The sequence below is a fragment of the Colletes latitarsis genome, chromosome 2 (genome assembly GCF_051014445.1).
Source record: "Colletes latitarsis isolate SP2378_abdomen chromosome 2, iyColLati1, whole genome shotgun sequence".
Taxonomy (NCBI): Eukaryota; Metazoa; Arthropoda; class Insecta; order Hymenoptera; family Colletidae; genus Colletes; species Colletes latitarsis.
Window position 1 is genome coordinate 11,223,511 of NC_135135.1, and position 14,065 is coordinate 11,237,575.

General features: G+C 33.6%; 1 protein-coding gene across 2 annotated transcripts in view; it reads left to right on the forward strand.

Moving 5' to 3' along the window:
* LOC143351724 (uncharacterized) overlaps window positions 1-14,065 on the forward strand; it is an 88,460-nt gene that overhangs the window by 49,452 nt on the left and 24,943 nt on the right. For both annotated transcript variants that reach the window (XR_013081802.1, XM_076783553.1), the window contains exon 3: window positions 7,615-7,677. Coding sequence is in view for 1 of the 2 variants with exons in the window: in XM_076783553.1 (XP_076639668.1) it covers window positions 7,615-7,677 (63 nt within the window). In the remaining variant the exon portion in view is untranslated. The remainder of the gene's footprint in view (window positions 1-7,614; window positions 7,678-14,065) is intronic.

Sequence of the window (14,065 nt, forward strand, 5' to 3'; positions counted from 1 at the left end):
CAACCTGGCTTTCGCGATATTGATCACCGTGCACTGTTAACCTAATGCATCGGTGGCTCGATAGCCGTGATTTTGCAGTAACGCGAAATCATTCTCCGTGACCGATTCAACGATGACACAGTCACGTCTCGTGAAAAGCACCGAGAAAAACGTGTTTAAATCACGGTGAAATTCTTCGGAGAAATCACGCGTCACCATTAACCATGAAAATGTATTATTTCTAACAAATATTTAACGCAACGATAAGAAAATAAAGTTTCGTCGGATCCGCGATCGGGAAAGCCGGCATATCGCACGCACTAATTAATACTGTAAAATCATGGCAGTGGAACACGCGTTGAATCCTGCACATCTTGGTCCCCTTCACACGAAGTGAAAGTACCCGCGACCCTCATACTTCAATGATCGAGACCACGATACCGAGACATTTCAACCGAGATTCAGATGAAATTGTTCACCGACCATTCTTCTTGTTTATATATAAAACATTATCCATTTACATGGTAATTCGCGTAGGGCACCGATTCGAGAAATTTGAATATCCTCCTAATGGAATTTCCCGGATTATGAATAAAATTTAAATAAATCCTGCGCGGCGAGAAAGGAACCCGGGGTTTACACAGACACTAAATGTTCCTTTCCGTGGAACGAACTTTTCAGAATATTTCAGTCAAAAGCGGGACAAACGTGGCTTAAATGCAACCTGTCGAAATTCAAACGCCGCCATTATTCGCTTACTTCGTCCGGAGCACGCGTACACGTTACTGGAACAACTCTTTTAATTAAGGAGGAAACGTTTCCTCCGGGTTTTCAGCCATTTATTTATCACTGGTAATTTCACTGAAACTTCACTTTCGGGAATCCCCGAGGATAATTCCCAAAATTTCGTCCCTTTTTATCAGCCGTGGATCACCGAGGCGACCGATAAAACTTATCAAGTGTTAGTTTATTAAATTTATTAATACGTTTATCGCCGTTTGAAAATAATAAACTCGGTTTATTGTTACCTCTTCTAAACACGAGCACGCGGCACAATAGAGAAACCATAAATTGCGGCACCACCATGTCTTCGTAACGGAACGCTGTAATCAGAAGAACGGCGGAAGGAAACAGGATTCCAGTCAACGATAGAACCGAGAGCAAACTGGCAGCAATCGAAAGCTATGATCAGCATGCTCCAGCACCGAGGATCTGAAGCATGACGTTAGGCGGTGGCAGACTCCCTTTCGGAGAACTTGGAAATTTTGTGCAAACGAACCCAGTTCCCATCGTGTCTTCGTGGAATATGATTTCCGAGTAACGAAAATTGTGTAAGGCGGTAGTGAAACTCCGACATCGGAGACAATCGTGATGAAGAAATGGGTCTCTAAACAGAAACTTAGACATCGGTTCTTCGAAAAAGTTTTCTATCAAATTCACGAACGCAATTATGGCAATTAAAACGAAAGTAGAACTTAGATTCGAATTTAATAGGCGCATCGACTTGAGAGCAAGGCACCTAATTTGTGGCAATGATCTGGCTTCGATAAGTAAATATGTAGCTAATGATACTTATTAGTCTTCCAAACGCAAACTGGGGCAATTAAGACAACGTTAGAACTCTCGATCTGATCTATTGGGTACTTCAATTTCATCAAGTGGGTACTTAGCCTATACTCAGTCTCAGAGAATATTAATTTTTCACGAGGATTCTATTTCGATAAATAAATATGAAGCTAATAATAGATACTGATGTTCCAAACGCAAAAGGCAATTGGGACAAAATTAAAACTCTAAATTCCGTCGACTTAAGTACGTAAACTTTATTAAATAAGTTCTTAGTCTCAAATCTAATCCTAGATAACACAATTTTCTATGGAGATTCTATTCAAATCAGTAAATGTTTAAAGCTAGTGTTGTTTATTGGACTCTCAAATATAAATTATGAGATTTAAGACAAAATTAAAACTTGAATCAAAACCTACCAAGTAACTAAAAGTTGAACATACCCCTAGTTCAAACCTAACCTTAATCAATATTAATATTTCCAATGGTGTTTTCCAGAAAACCATACAATTTTCTCCAAAACTAAAATTTTGATTTCAGACCATTATAAAATACATAACTTAGAATGTGCTTGAGTACTTATTTTTGTAACCTTTTCTAAAATTCACAAATCTTATCTGAATTTATCTTCCTCGATATCTCAACTTGAGAATTAATTTTTCTAGTTCCATAGGGGAAAATTCTGCTATCCATATATGGGTGATGTGGCAATCAAAGTGTCAACGTGGCTACCTTTTTTAAAAATAAATTTTTGAAACAAATTAAAAATTAATAAAGACAGAATAATAGACTAATATAATCGAGTATGATTTATCTACGACTAAAACTTAAATTCAAAGGTACTAGGAACCATAACTTTACCGAATGGGTGCCCAGTCCAAATCTAGTCTTAAGCAACATCAATTACCTACGGACGTTCTGTTTCGATGTGCAAATAAATGGAGTCGATGCTTCTTCGTGAATCCTCGAGCGCAACTACGACAATTATTCGGCAAATTGGACCCAGTAGATCGAGGAACTAATTGAATGCTCGATGTCCTTCTTGGCTTCGATAGAAACGAGTACAAATTCATTTGCGATCGACGGGGTGTATCGAATGGAAATTGCACAATTTCCACGCGATAATTCCGTTAACTCGCCGAATACGGAATTTTGAGGAGTTTAATCGACTCTAGATTTACATCATGTATACACCGGGAATTATTTACGACGTTCCTATATTTAGAGGCAATAACATCCGTTTCCTGTTCTGATTGTTTGTGACATGTTATCGCGTAACTTTGAACACTCGTCTACACCTTCTGAATTTTCGTCGATTTTTGAAAGAACTTTAGGAATTCGATGATGACGTCTAACGACCTTTAACTATGAATCGAAACGTCTAAAATCCTGCATTGGGAAATAAATAAAATAAACAATTTAATTTTAAAAATTAAAATTGATCGTCTACGAAAAAATTATTTCTAGCAGATTGTATCTCCCTTGAAATTAAATAAATTGAACTGACGGAAGAATTTTAAAAGGAAGCAAATTATTCTAGTAATTGTCCCCATTTAAAAATAAAAAAAAATGGTAAAAGAACGTGTTGTTGTATATATTAGTTATTGTAATGTTTTGACAGACTATAAGTAATATTTAGTAGAATAAAAATATTTTTATATTGAACCTACCACGTAAGATGTATTATACTCTCGCCATTTATTTCTATTAAGGTATTCCTTACCTTTGGCCTCAAATACTACTACACAGTAAATTTTTTAAATCTAGAATTTAATAATATAAACAGTGTCTTCACAGAGGGCGGAAAAGAAAACTTCTAATTCAGAAAGATACGATTGACTCGATCGTTTCCTATTAATACAAATTATCAAAATTTAACAATTATAGAAGTATATTTCTCTCGAATCATTTTAAACCTACCACTCGTCTGAAGAAACCTTTTTCCTGGAAACTTCCAAGGAAGCTTTCAGCCCCCGAACACGAATATAATCCCATAAAGAAAAGAAATTTATTTCGTAAAAGTTGGAGATTGTAAATTAACTAATTGTAGTTTCGAAAATAATCAAAGTAAGTTACGTTATTTTTCATTTCATTTTTTAAAAGTATATCTATTTAAGAATGTACTATTAAATTTTGAGAGATAAATGCCAAATGTTATGCATTATAATTAAATAAATGAATTATTTTGCTACGATAAGAGGAAACCTACCGAATAAAAATCTTTTTAATTTTTTTGATTTAGTCAACCTTGAGAACTGCAATCACCTACGTCAGTGTTTAAACACATGTTTACTGTGGGCGTAATAAAAACGTGAAAAGTGAATAAAAATTATTGAAAAATTTGTTTTGTATTCCCAAAGGATAGTTAAGTAAATTACGAAAATAAATTATAGCATTAGATGTACCGTTTAGTTTAAAACAATTAATGACGATGGTTAAATTTTGCAACGTACACACGAAACTACCCCCTTGTGTGTACGGTTTGCCGAATGCAACGCGGTCGGGACGGGCGTCGATCGGTAAACAATAAACAGGAAAGTCGACGGCAAATGTCGCGCAGGTTTTCATTTGCTGTCGGGATGATCCTGGCAGAGGACCGTCCGGTTGTTCGGCGCGTACGTGTATCTGGGTCAGGGTGCTTTCCAGATATTAGGGGGATGATGCGCAAAATATCCCCACCACGGTGTGCAGCATTGGTACAGCAACTTTTCACTCCGACGCACCGACCGTGGACCGTCTCGAATCACAGCCAGCCAATTTTCCATTTAACCTGCGAGGACCGCCGATCGTCCCGCCTCGCGACGCCATTGTTTCAGCGACGAATCCCCGTGCCAAGAACACGACGAAATATTTTTTTACTACTCTGTTGTTCGACGCTTTAATAACGAACGTCCGGGAAATACCCCTCCCCCTCGCCGCGATTCTCGTGAAACTTTGCAAGTTTCCGGGGCTGCCAAAAATAAGGAACACGTATATTTTTCGTCCACGAGCACTTAAGTTCAAAGGGTGAAATTAACCCGGACTTCTAACGTCTAATGATATCACGAAAACTTTTGGGGATTAAAATTCTTTATGGCTTTGCAAGAAACGACGGTGATAAAAATTAATATGACCGGTATCGTTTCATCTACAAATGAATTTTACGATTCGTGTTTAAAGTACGGATATCACGCTACTTTGTAAATTATTCTTTCGAATTTATTGTCTTTTTAAAGGGTAGTCGTTTACTTCGGCTCAGCAGGAACCATTTTGGAGGAATTTATTACAAGTAAACGGTACAATCGACCTATTTAAGATGTTTACTATAACATACTTTTATGACGTAACAGGTATTTTTTTTATGCCGATAAAATAAATATTGTGGATGGTATTGTTGGTTGAAGAAAGGGTATCTGTATAGTGTGAACGATATTTCCACTAAAAATTGAGCTAGCTTGAGAAATAACAATTTTTTACAATGGTCAGGCGACTTTTTATTGCATAAAATGACAGATAATTTGAATATTTTCAAAATTGACAAAATCAGGTGACATTTTAAAGAAAAATTATAGATACAAAAATAAATCGAATCAATAATGCCTATTAGAATAAATGAACTTGGAATGGTGGTGATTGATAAGGTACCAAAATTTCTGATAAATTGAAAAATATCAAATTCTTTTGACGTTTCGATTCCGTTGGGCTCTTCAAAAATTTAACTGTATTTATAATAAAGAGTTTACAGCTTAATAACAATTTTTTCTAATCGAGCATTATAATATTAACATCTAATTTTTTACCTGAAAAAAGAACGATACCCATCTATTAATTCTCTATTATCTTTTATTACACGAATAAAATAAATTTTTCTTAACACATATTTGCATTTTTACTTTAAAAACTAATAGCCTCAATAAAATTTAATAATGTAATAAACGTTACGTAAATAAATTGAAAATCTGTTAACTATTTTTTAATTGTTATCGTACGAACTAACTAAATTCTCTAAAGAGATTAGAAATATTTTAACTTCATTTACGATCGTTTACGAAATTTGATTACTGTTGATAAAATTAAAATGCATTTGAATCTTATGTATCTGATTGTTTTTAATTTTAAAACACCATTCGCCACAAAGGAACGTAAGTGTTCCGTAAATATATAGTAAGAATAAGTGTTTAATTCTTTAAAAAAGTTTGAGGAACGCTATGTTACATGTACATTCGTGCGATTAACATTATAAAAAAGATAAAGAAAGACTTTGGACTACGTGCTCCAAAATTGGCTATAAAATTTTTCCTAGAAAGTGGATAGATTCTTCGTTCGCAACAGTTTACTAAATGTTAAAAGAAAGCGATCAAAGCCGTAGATAACGTGACTCGTAGAAAGCCTTATATAAGTGAATAAATGTTTGCTAATCGCTTTGTTTGTAAAGAACAAACGTGGTGAAACGAAGTCATATCTGTAGGCGAAAGTAGATTCAACGTCTTCTGATCTGATGAACGAAAAATCTGGTATAAACTCAACCAAAAACTTGGGACAGAAAGTTTCAGAATAACCATAAAATACGATAGCGGAAATCGAATGCATTCCAACACTTATTGATAGGAATTTCGATGAATATAAATATACGAATTATTCAGGAATATTTATTATAAAATTGCTCAAAGGTATTACTTCCATTCCTACAGTTATCGAATTAAAGTACAGAATTTAATTTAATACTTCAAGCTTTATTCCTAATCATTTTTTAAGAATTATTAAAAGTGTCAATAAATCGCTTTTAACATTTCTGAAAAAGCGATACAGTAGAATACATTTATTTTATATTTCACCCCTGAAATTTAAGTTAACCTGGCCATACGATAAGTATCCCTTATTTTTGGTTGCTCTAAAAACCTGAAAAGTTTTATTAAAATCGGCGAGGGTGAGAGGTGACTGTCGCGGATGTTCTTTGTGCGACTTGGTGACGTTTCGGGGATGCAACGGTTCGCTTTGAATTTCATGAAACCTCGAAGACCGAAGTCAACGGAATATCGAATCCAGGGACCCGGAAGTGGTTGTGGAACTTGGTTTCCTTTTGTTTGGTGGGCGGAGAGACGGTTTTGTTTACCAACTTTTAAGATCGCGTGACGCGAGACGGTAAAAGGAACCTCATGAAATGCGAAAAACAAGGGACACTGGAACGAAATAATATATCGATCGATTCCTAGTATGCACGGGTGCAAGAATAGCGCTGGAAACTATTGTTGAAGCATTATATCATTATGATTCAACCTTCCACGAAAACGATCAGGCCTTCAACTTGTCTGTCTCGAAGAAAAAATCAATAGAATTCCGATGAAAATTAATTCTTGCTTCAGAGAAACAGTTTCTTGAGAAATTAGACAGTTCAATTATTTTATTACAGAACATTTTCAACTCTGGTTTTCAAGTTATCAGTATAATACTTGAAATTGAGTATTTTGAAATTCTACTATAATGGTACAATTTTATAGAAAGAATATAAATGGCGATCTAATAAGACAGTTGTTTAATTTTTATTATTAACTTTCATAATTTGTATTTCTTCAACATTTCGTACAATTTCGTGTACGTATTTGAATTAAACTTGAAAACTATTTTGAGTCGTACATATTAACTGTTGGAAATTTAGCTATTTATGTGTGTACTGAAACTCTATAGTTATTTGGGTTAACTTTTTATTCACTATATTGTAAGTTTCTAGTTTTTCTTATTTAAGTTTGTCATAAATTCTTCTATGATTATTTGTGTCTATAATTAATATTAATTTTACGTAAATAGAAAAATATTTCGGATAAAAATATTCATGATCACCTAATCAAATCGAATAAATTGTATATAGACAAGCATAACTGAGGCTTATTTATAATTGCTTGCTGCTAATACTACAAATACATAGATTTTGGCTCAACGGATAAAAATCCTAAAAAAGTGTGTTTCGATTCAGATATCCTATATACAATACGTCTAAATTAGCCAAGAATTTAACAAGATAGAATTGTCACGAGTAGATTGATAACATTCACATTTCAATTTGAATAAACAATGACTACCCTTTTGTTGCAGGATAAACTTTTAACGAAGTTGGAGGAGAACGAGCCAGAGTTGGCCTCCTCGCAGGAAGACGAGGTGAGTAAATGACCATAGTGATTTCGACCCTCGTAAGTAATCAGTGATAAATAAATTACTTGGCCAAGTAACCCTAAAATCAGGTATTCGTATTCGACGAACAGCCATGAAGGATATTTCACTTAATCCTCCCATCGAACGAAAGAAATTTCCTGTGGGAAGTTCGAGTAGCCTTTGATCCAATTAACACCCCAGGAAGACCCTATAGGGGAGTTTCTGAGTTATCCTAAAGCATGTTCGGTGGGTAAGGTCAGCTGCATTTTCTGCTATGCCCGCCTCCACTTTTCTCTTCAAGGTTTCCCGGGGTAACCTTGTTACTTTCTCCCTAGCTACGAGGGACAAGGCGTAATCAAGCCTAATTCGTAATTTCGCCGGGAACGGGGGCCAATGATTGACGGGAGAATCAGATTTTCTCATTTCCCCTCGAGTAGAAGGCTAAAAAGGCCAGAATAAAAGAAATCGTCTCCCTCTTGACGTCAGTGAACAATTTCAACGAATCAATTCTGTTCTACGGATAGAGAACGAGTCTTATTACCGATCCGCCTAAATGCATTTTAATTTCCCCCATATTTTCATTCGTACGCCATCTTATTTTAAACACGCTCAATCTCCACAGATTTAATCGCAGAAACAAGTCCTGAACGCTCGAAATAAGTCAGACGTGAAATCGTTTCCCCGGATTATAGGAAATTGCAACCTGTGTTCAAATCAATCCAAATGTGTGAATTATTGAAACTATAATTGCGGATTCATTGTGTGTGGAACTCTGTCTAGAAAGTTTTAAAAATATAGCTTGCAAAAGTTGACATTTACCAACGACTCGCAATAGTTGTTCCTCTAGTAATTATTATTGTTTGACGTTCATAATCCCTTCAACGTTTCGCAGAAACAAATTAATTTAAATCTGGAATAATAATAATTACGTACATTTCGTTCTACACAATGTACGAGTACAATGTTACAAAAATTACATTAATTATTGGTAAAGTATAACAATGAATGTAATTATAATTGTATAAGCGTTGAAAAAAGAGATAATTATTTTGTGATTGTTAAATATCTTAACTCAATACCTACATATTATACAGGGTGTTCGGCCACCCCTGGAAAACACTTTAATGGGAAATTCTAGAGGCCAAAATAAGACGAAAATCAAGAATACCAATTTGTTGATGGTGGCTTCGTTAAGAAGTTATTAACGTTTAAAGTTCCGCCAGTACTGAATTTTTTTTTCGAAAGTGGGTAGGATTTCGGGGGTATGTCTATTCACCAAAAATGATTGCAATTGACCCCCGCAATCGAAAATAATTTTTTTAGAATTAATTAAAAATTTTTTTTTTCGTCGAAAAATTTAGGCACCTACCCCCTGTCGATTTTTCTTAAAAATTCCTTTTTGATTTTTAGTAATTTTGTTTGACACCCTACAGAAAAGTTGTCTAATACTTTTTTGTAGGTACCCATGAGCTCCACTTCAGAAAAAAGTTTCATTGAAATATATTCACAATTGTAGGAGTTATGACTGGTTGAAAATTGGACCATTTTTATGGGGGTTTTCTCATTTTGCGGGGTCAAGGACCAACTTTTCGAATATTTTTGCGATTTGTACATATTCTCCGCCAAAATACGCGTAGTTTGCTTTTTTAAGCATTAAAATCGTCCAATCCGTTCAGAAGTTATGACGTTTTAAAGATTTGCATGAAAATTTGGACCGACATTTCTGGCCAGAAATTAGATTTTCGGTAAGGAATTTTTTTCTCGAAAATGGTTAGGATTTCGAGGGTATGTCTATTGACCAAAAATGATTATAATTGATCACTGCAAACAGAAATAATTTTTTTAGAACGATTTGAAATTTTTTAATTTTGACGAAAAATTTCACACCTTCTCGAATTTTTTTCTCATAACTGGGTAGGATTTCGGGGGTATATCTATTCATCAAAAATAATTATAATCGACCCTTGCAATCGAAAATAATTTTTTTAGAACGATTAGACAAATTTTTTTTCCGCCGAAAAATTTCACCACCTACCCGAATTTTGTTCTCGAAGGAGGGTAGGATTTCGGGGATATGTGTATTCATAAAAAATGATTGTAATTGACCCCCACAACCGAAAATAATTTTTCCAGAACGATTTAAAATTTTTTAATTTAATTGTTAATAACTTTTTAACGAAGCCTGAATCGACAAATTGGTATTCTTGATTTTCGTCTTATTTTGGCCTCTAGAATCCCCCATTAAAATTTTTCCCAGGGATGGCCGAACACCCTGTATAGTCTGCAGAGCTGACATTAATTCAACTTTTTCTTCAACAAGTTTTTGGATTCTCTATAAATATATAAATTAAACTTGCATATTTAAGATATTTAAAGAATTCATTTATTTGTCACCGAAATTAATTATTGCTACGTAATAATTTGCTTAGTTAAATGTGTCGCATAATCATGTTTTAAGAATACTTAAGAGACGTTATTTAATGGAAACAGGTGGTTTTCCAAAAAAGTGCGTTTCGTGCTAGATTACTGAAGAACTCTTCAGCAATGCTCGTTCAGTAATCCTTGCCTTAGATGCAATTTGCGCTTGCCGTAATTGACTTCTTTTTTGAGAAACCACCTGTTTCCGTTAAATAACATTTTTTAAATCCGTTTAAAATGTGATTATGAATTGCATTAAAAAAAAAAAAGTTCTTTAGAAAGACGTAACATATTTATTCGAGAAAGGAATCTCAATTTTAAGTAATCACATACTGGATACATAATTCAATATTAGATAAGTGATATTCCAGAAAATGTTTCGAAATGTTAATGAAATTAAATAGAAATTATAGAATGGAAAAAGTAGTAAATTAATACTAATACTCAAATAAATATACCTAAATATGTATTCAGAATTCGGTATAAATATTATATAAATACTCAAATACTGATCTGTAAAATATGAATTCCATTTTACTGCTATTAATTATATTTTGTAAAAATGTATGATTTTTCATTTTCATTTTTGCCGAAATGTAGTATTTTTCACGTAGAAAAATATCCAGAGAAAGAAATGGGAGCCATTCATATAAAATGAAACAGTTCTTTCAGTCTTTGTTTATTTTAGATGATCCTGTGAACGTCTTTGATTTTCATAGCGATGCAGCATACGATATCAAAGATATAAGTGCACGCAATTTACATAAAAAATTTTCCTACATTCGTAATACAACAGTCCAAAAAAATGGCATTACTTTGCATTTAATTTTCTCTAAAAAGAAATTGTAACAACGATTTATTTTGTTTAAGATCTCCAATCCTATAAAATGTGGTTGATACAAGAGGAATTAATAAAACCGATCTCAAAGTAAAATATATTCATTGTACTTGAAACGTACATATTTATACATTAATGTCACTCGCATAATGGCGTTGTTGGAGGCTCTAGTCGTCGATCAATCCTCGTACTTGGCTCGGATCTCGATAAAAAAGATTTGCACAAAGGACTTGAGCAATGCAAATGTTACTAATTCGCTTTGGAGCGACTGTCGCGGATAAAATCCGTTCCGTATTATTTTAAACACCGACGAGTATTTCCATAACGAATTTAGAAAAAAAAAGGAAGAACCGTAAGATACACTGACCCAGAAAGCTTTTCGTTGTATTAATACATCGGCGAAATTAGGGGCAGGGTAGCTGCACACGAAATTTTTGTCGCTTCTATCGAATGCTGTACAGAAAGGCCTCTGTGCTGCTCGAAAGACAGCCATTGGTCTGGGAAAGTTGCAATTTCCGAGCGAATAGGCCGCTCAACGGGTTGCAAAAGTCGATTAACGGAGCTGACAAAGCAGTAGCTGTCGACCCTGCGACTCCTGACGTGTTTGTCCACCCTCGGCAAACTATTAATATTTCGATTAAGTCGATGCTTAATTCGGTTATGTCAATTACGATGGCTGAGATCCGTGCAAGCAACGTTGCTCGCTGAACACACGCGACACTTTCAATGTTCACCAATGCCTGAAACCACGGGGAAACTTCCGGTTTACGTCATCAACTTCTACAAGCTTTAATATCCCTAATGACACTCGCCATGAACCAACAAACGCGGCTATTTTTATCACCGCCGAATCCTTTGAGTATTACAGGATGCTTTTGCTCGAACATTTCCAAAGATATAATGTTAATTTAAAACGGGACCAGTATTTCTGAGAGAACAGAATAATTTCTATTACGCCAGATCGCTTTTGAGGTCTCGACGAATGCCAGTTCTTGAGTTATTTATAGATTTTTGTGTCGTTCGGGTAACAAATTTCCCTGAATTTAATCATCATTAAATTGATCGATTTGACAATATGTGAATTATTATGTTACGTTGAAAATTGAGGAACCCGAAATTGTAAATATTATATTATATTAACGATCGAGTTAATATTTGTAGGTAATAATTTATTGCAGTGGATACCAAACTGAAATAAATTTTAAATTAATTTTATTCGGAAATATTTTCCATCTTCTTTATACAGCATGGATATAATTAATAAAAACAGTCGATTACTTTTATTTAGTTTTCCGATTAGTCAATAATTTTATTTGTTACAAACATGAATCTATTTTTAATGAACAATATTATCTTCTCTTCGTATATTTCAAACTTAATAAAATATTTTGTTCGAGGGAATCCTCTAATAACTTTCTTAGAAAAAATTATATACAATCATACGAAATTATTTGAATTTTCTTTTATGAAAAAAGAACATTTTGGAGCATCTATTCTATAGCCATTATTATTAGAACTATTTCCCAAATTCGAAAACGTCTTTCATTGTAATTTTTTTATAAGAATACTGACAATGCTAGGTAACTAATAAAAAAATCTTTGAGCATTGAGAAGTTAATCATAAAAAAATTCTACATAAAAAAAGAATTGGGTATTCGACTTTGGAGCACTTCTATTTATTTATCAAGAAAATATGTGAACCAAAGGACTTCTATATAGAAAAATAATGTTTCCGGGCAACTTGCCATACTGCAGTCTTAAAGATTTCGTTGGAATTTTGTATATGGCGTTCCGAACACCTCTCTAACAATTCTTCATCAGTTAAGCCTTCGTAAGAAGGTACAATACCTCTTGAACTTTTCCCTTGATTGACGGTTCGTGACTCCATTTCTTTGTCGCTTCCAAGAGCTTCAGCTCGTCGCCACTTGTACCGACCGTCCATTCTTGGAGGGCAATCCATGTGCTGTGGATTTTTATTTATTCAACATCGGTGGAAGAAACAAATAAATTGAATAATTTCAATATTTGCTTTTGGAATAATAAAATTTTACTTCGTTAGTTTGATTTTCTACTACCGTATAAATTAGCGAGTGAAACTTTTCGATACTGTTAATTGTACAATTGTACGTGGTGTTTTAAATATTTGCAACGACATCGAAAGGCTGTAAATCTTTTAGAATTCCTTTATAAATTGCAATCTTTTACGTTCAAATTTACTCGAGGATAAAATAAGATTGTTGTAAACTATTAAATTTAAAACATCAGAAATTGGTTTCGAATTATGAGCTATATGATTGATAAATTCATCGAATGATTTTCAATGATTTGTACAATTTTATGTTGAAAACATTGTGTGTTGTATGGTAATTATAACTTTATACCATATTTTCAAGTACTTAGAAAAACTAAACCGTAACATGTATAAACTTTTAATCGCGTTAAAGTTACAAATACACCAAAGAATTGTTGAATATTTCTGTTGTCAGCATTAAAGTTTGAAAAAATGTCAAGAAAATCCCTAAATACAGAGAAGCAGGTATAACAATCAACGTGTCAAAGGCTTGAGATGTCTATCACTGTTTTTTCAGTTTTGATTAGTTAGTATATCTTCTAATAATGGTGATATATTCAACCATGACTCACTAAATGACCAAAACTTATGAATTCGACGATTCTTCGCCATTTTCACTGAATTACACTACTGAAAAATAATGACTATATTATCGCTGGGTAATCAGGTTCATTTGCATTATGTTAAATAATGACTTTTTTGAAAAGGTGATATCGTTGTCAAGGAACACCTGATAAGTGCCCATATTCAATTTTTTTTCGATTTCACGCGTGTTATTATTTCTACAAACTATATTCCATGTCGTATTATTTTTAAAACATTTCAAAACGTTCTTCTGCTTGAATGCAAACTTCACATCGACGAACAGTTGAATTACTTTACGAAGTTTCTCAATATTTTTCAATGACTGCTATATTTGTAGTACTCTTTTCAGTATAGTGTATGCTTTCAATTATGTATAAATAAAACATATTTAACAGGCCAACTGAATGTTTTGAATGTAGTATCTCACATAATGTAATAATGGTCAAAAGGTTTTAGTTCATTTCTTTATACAAATATAAACT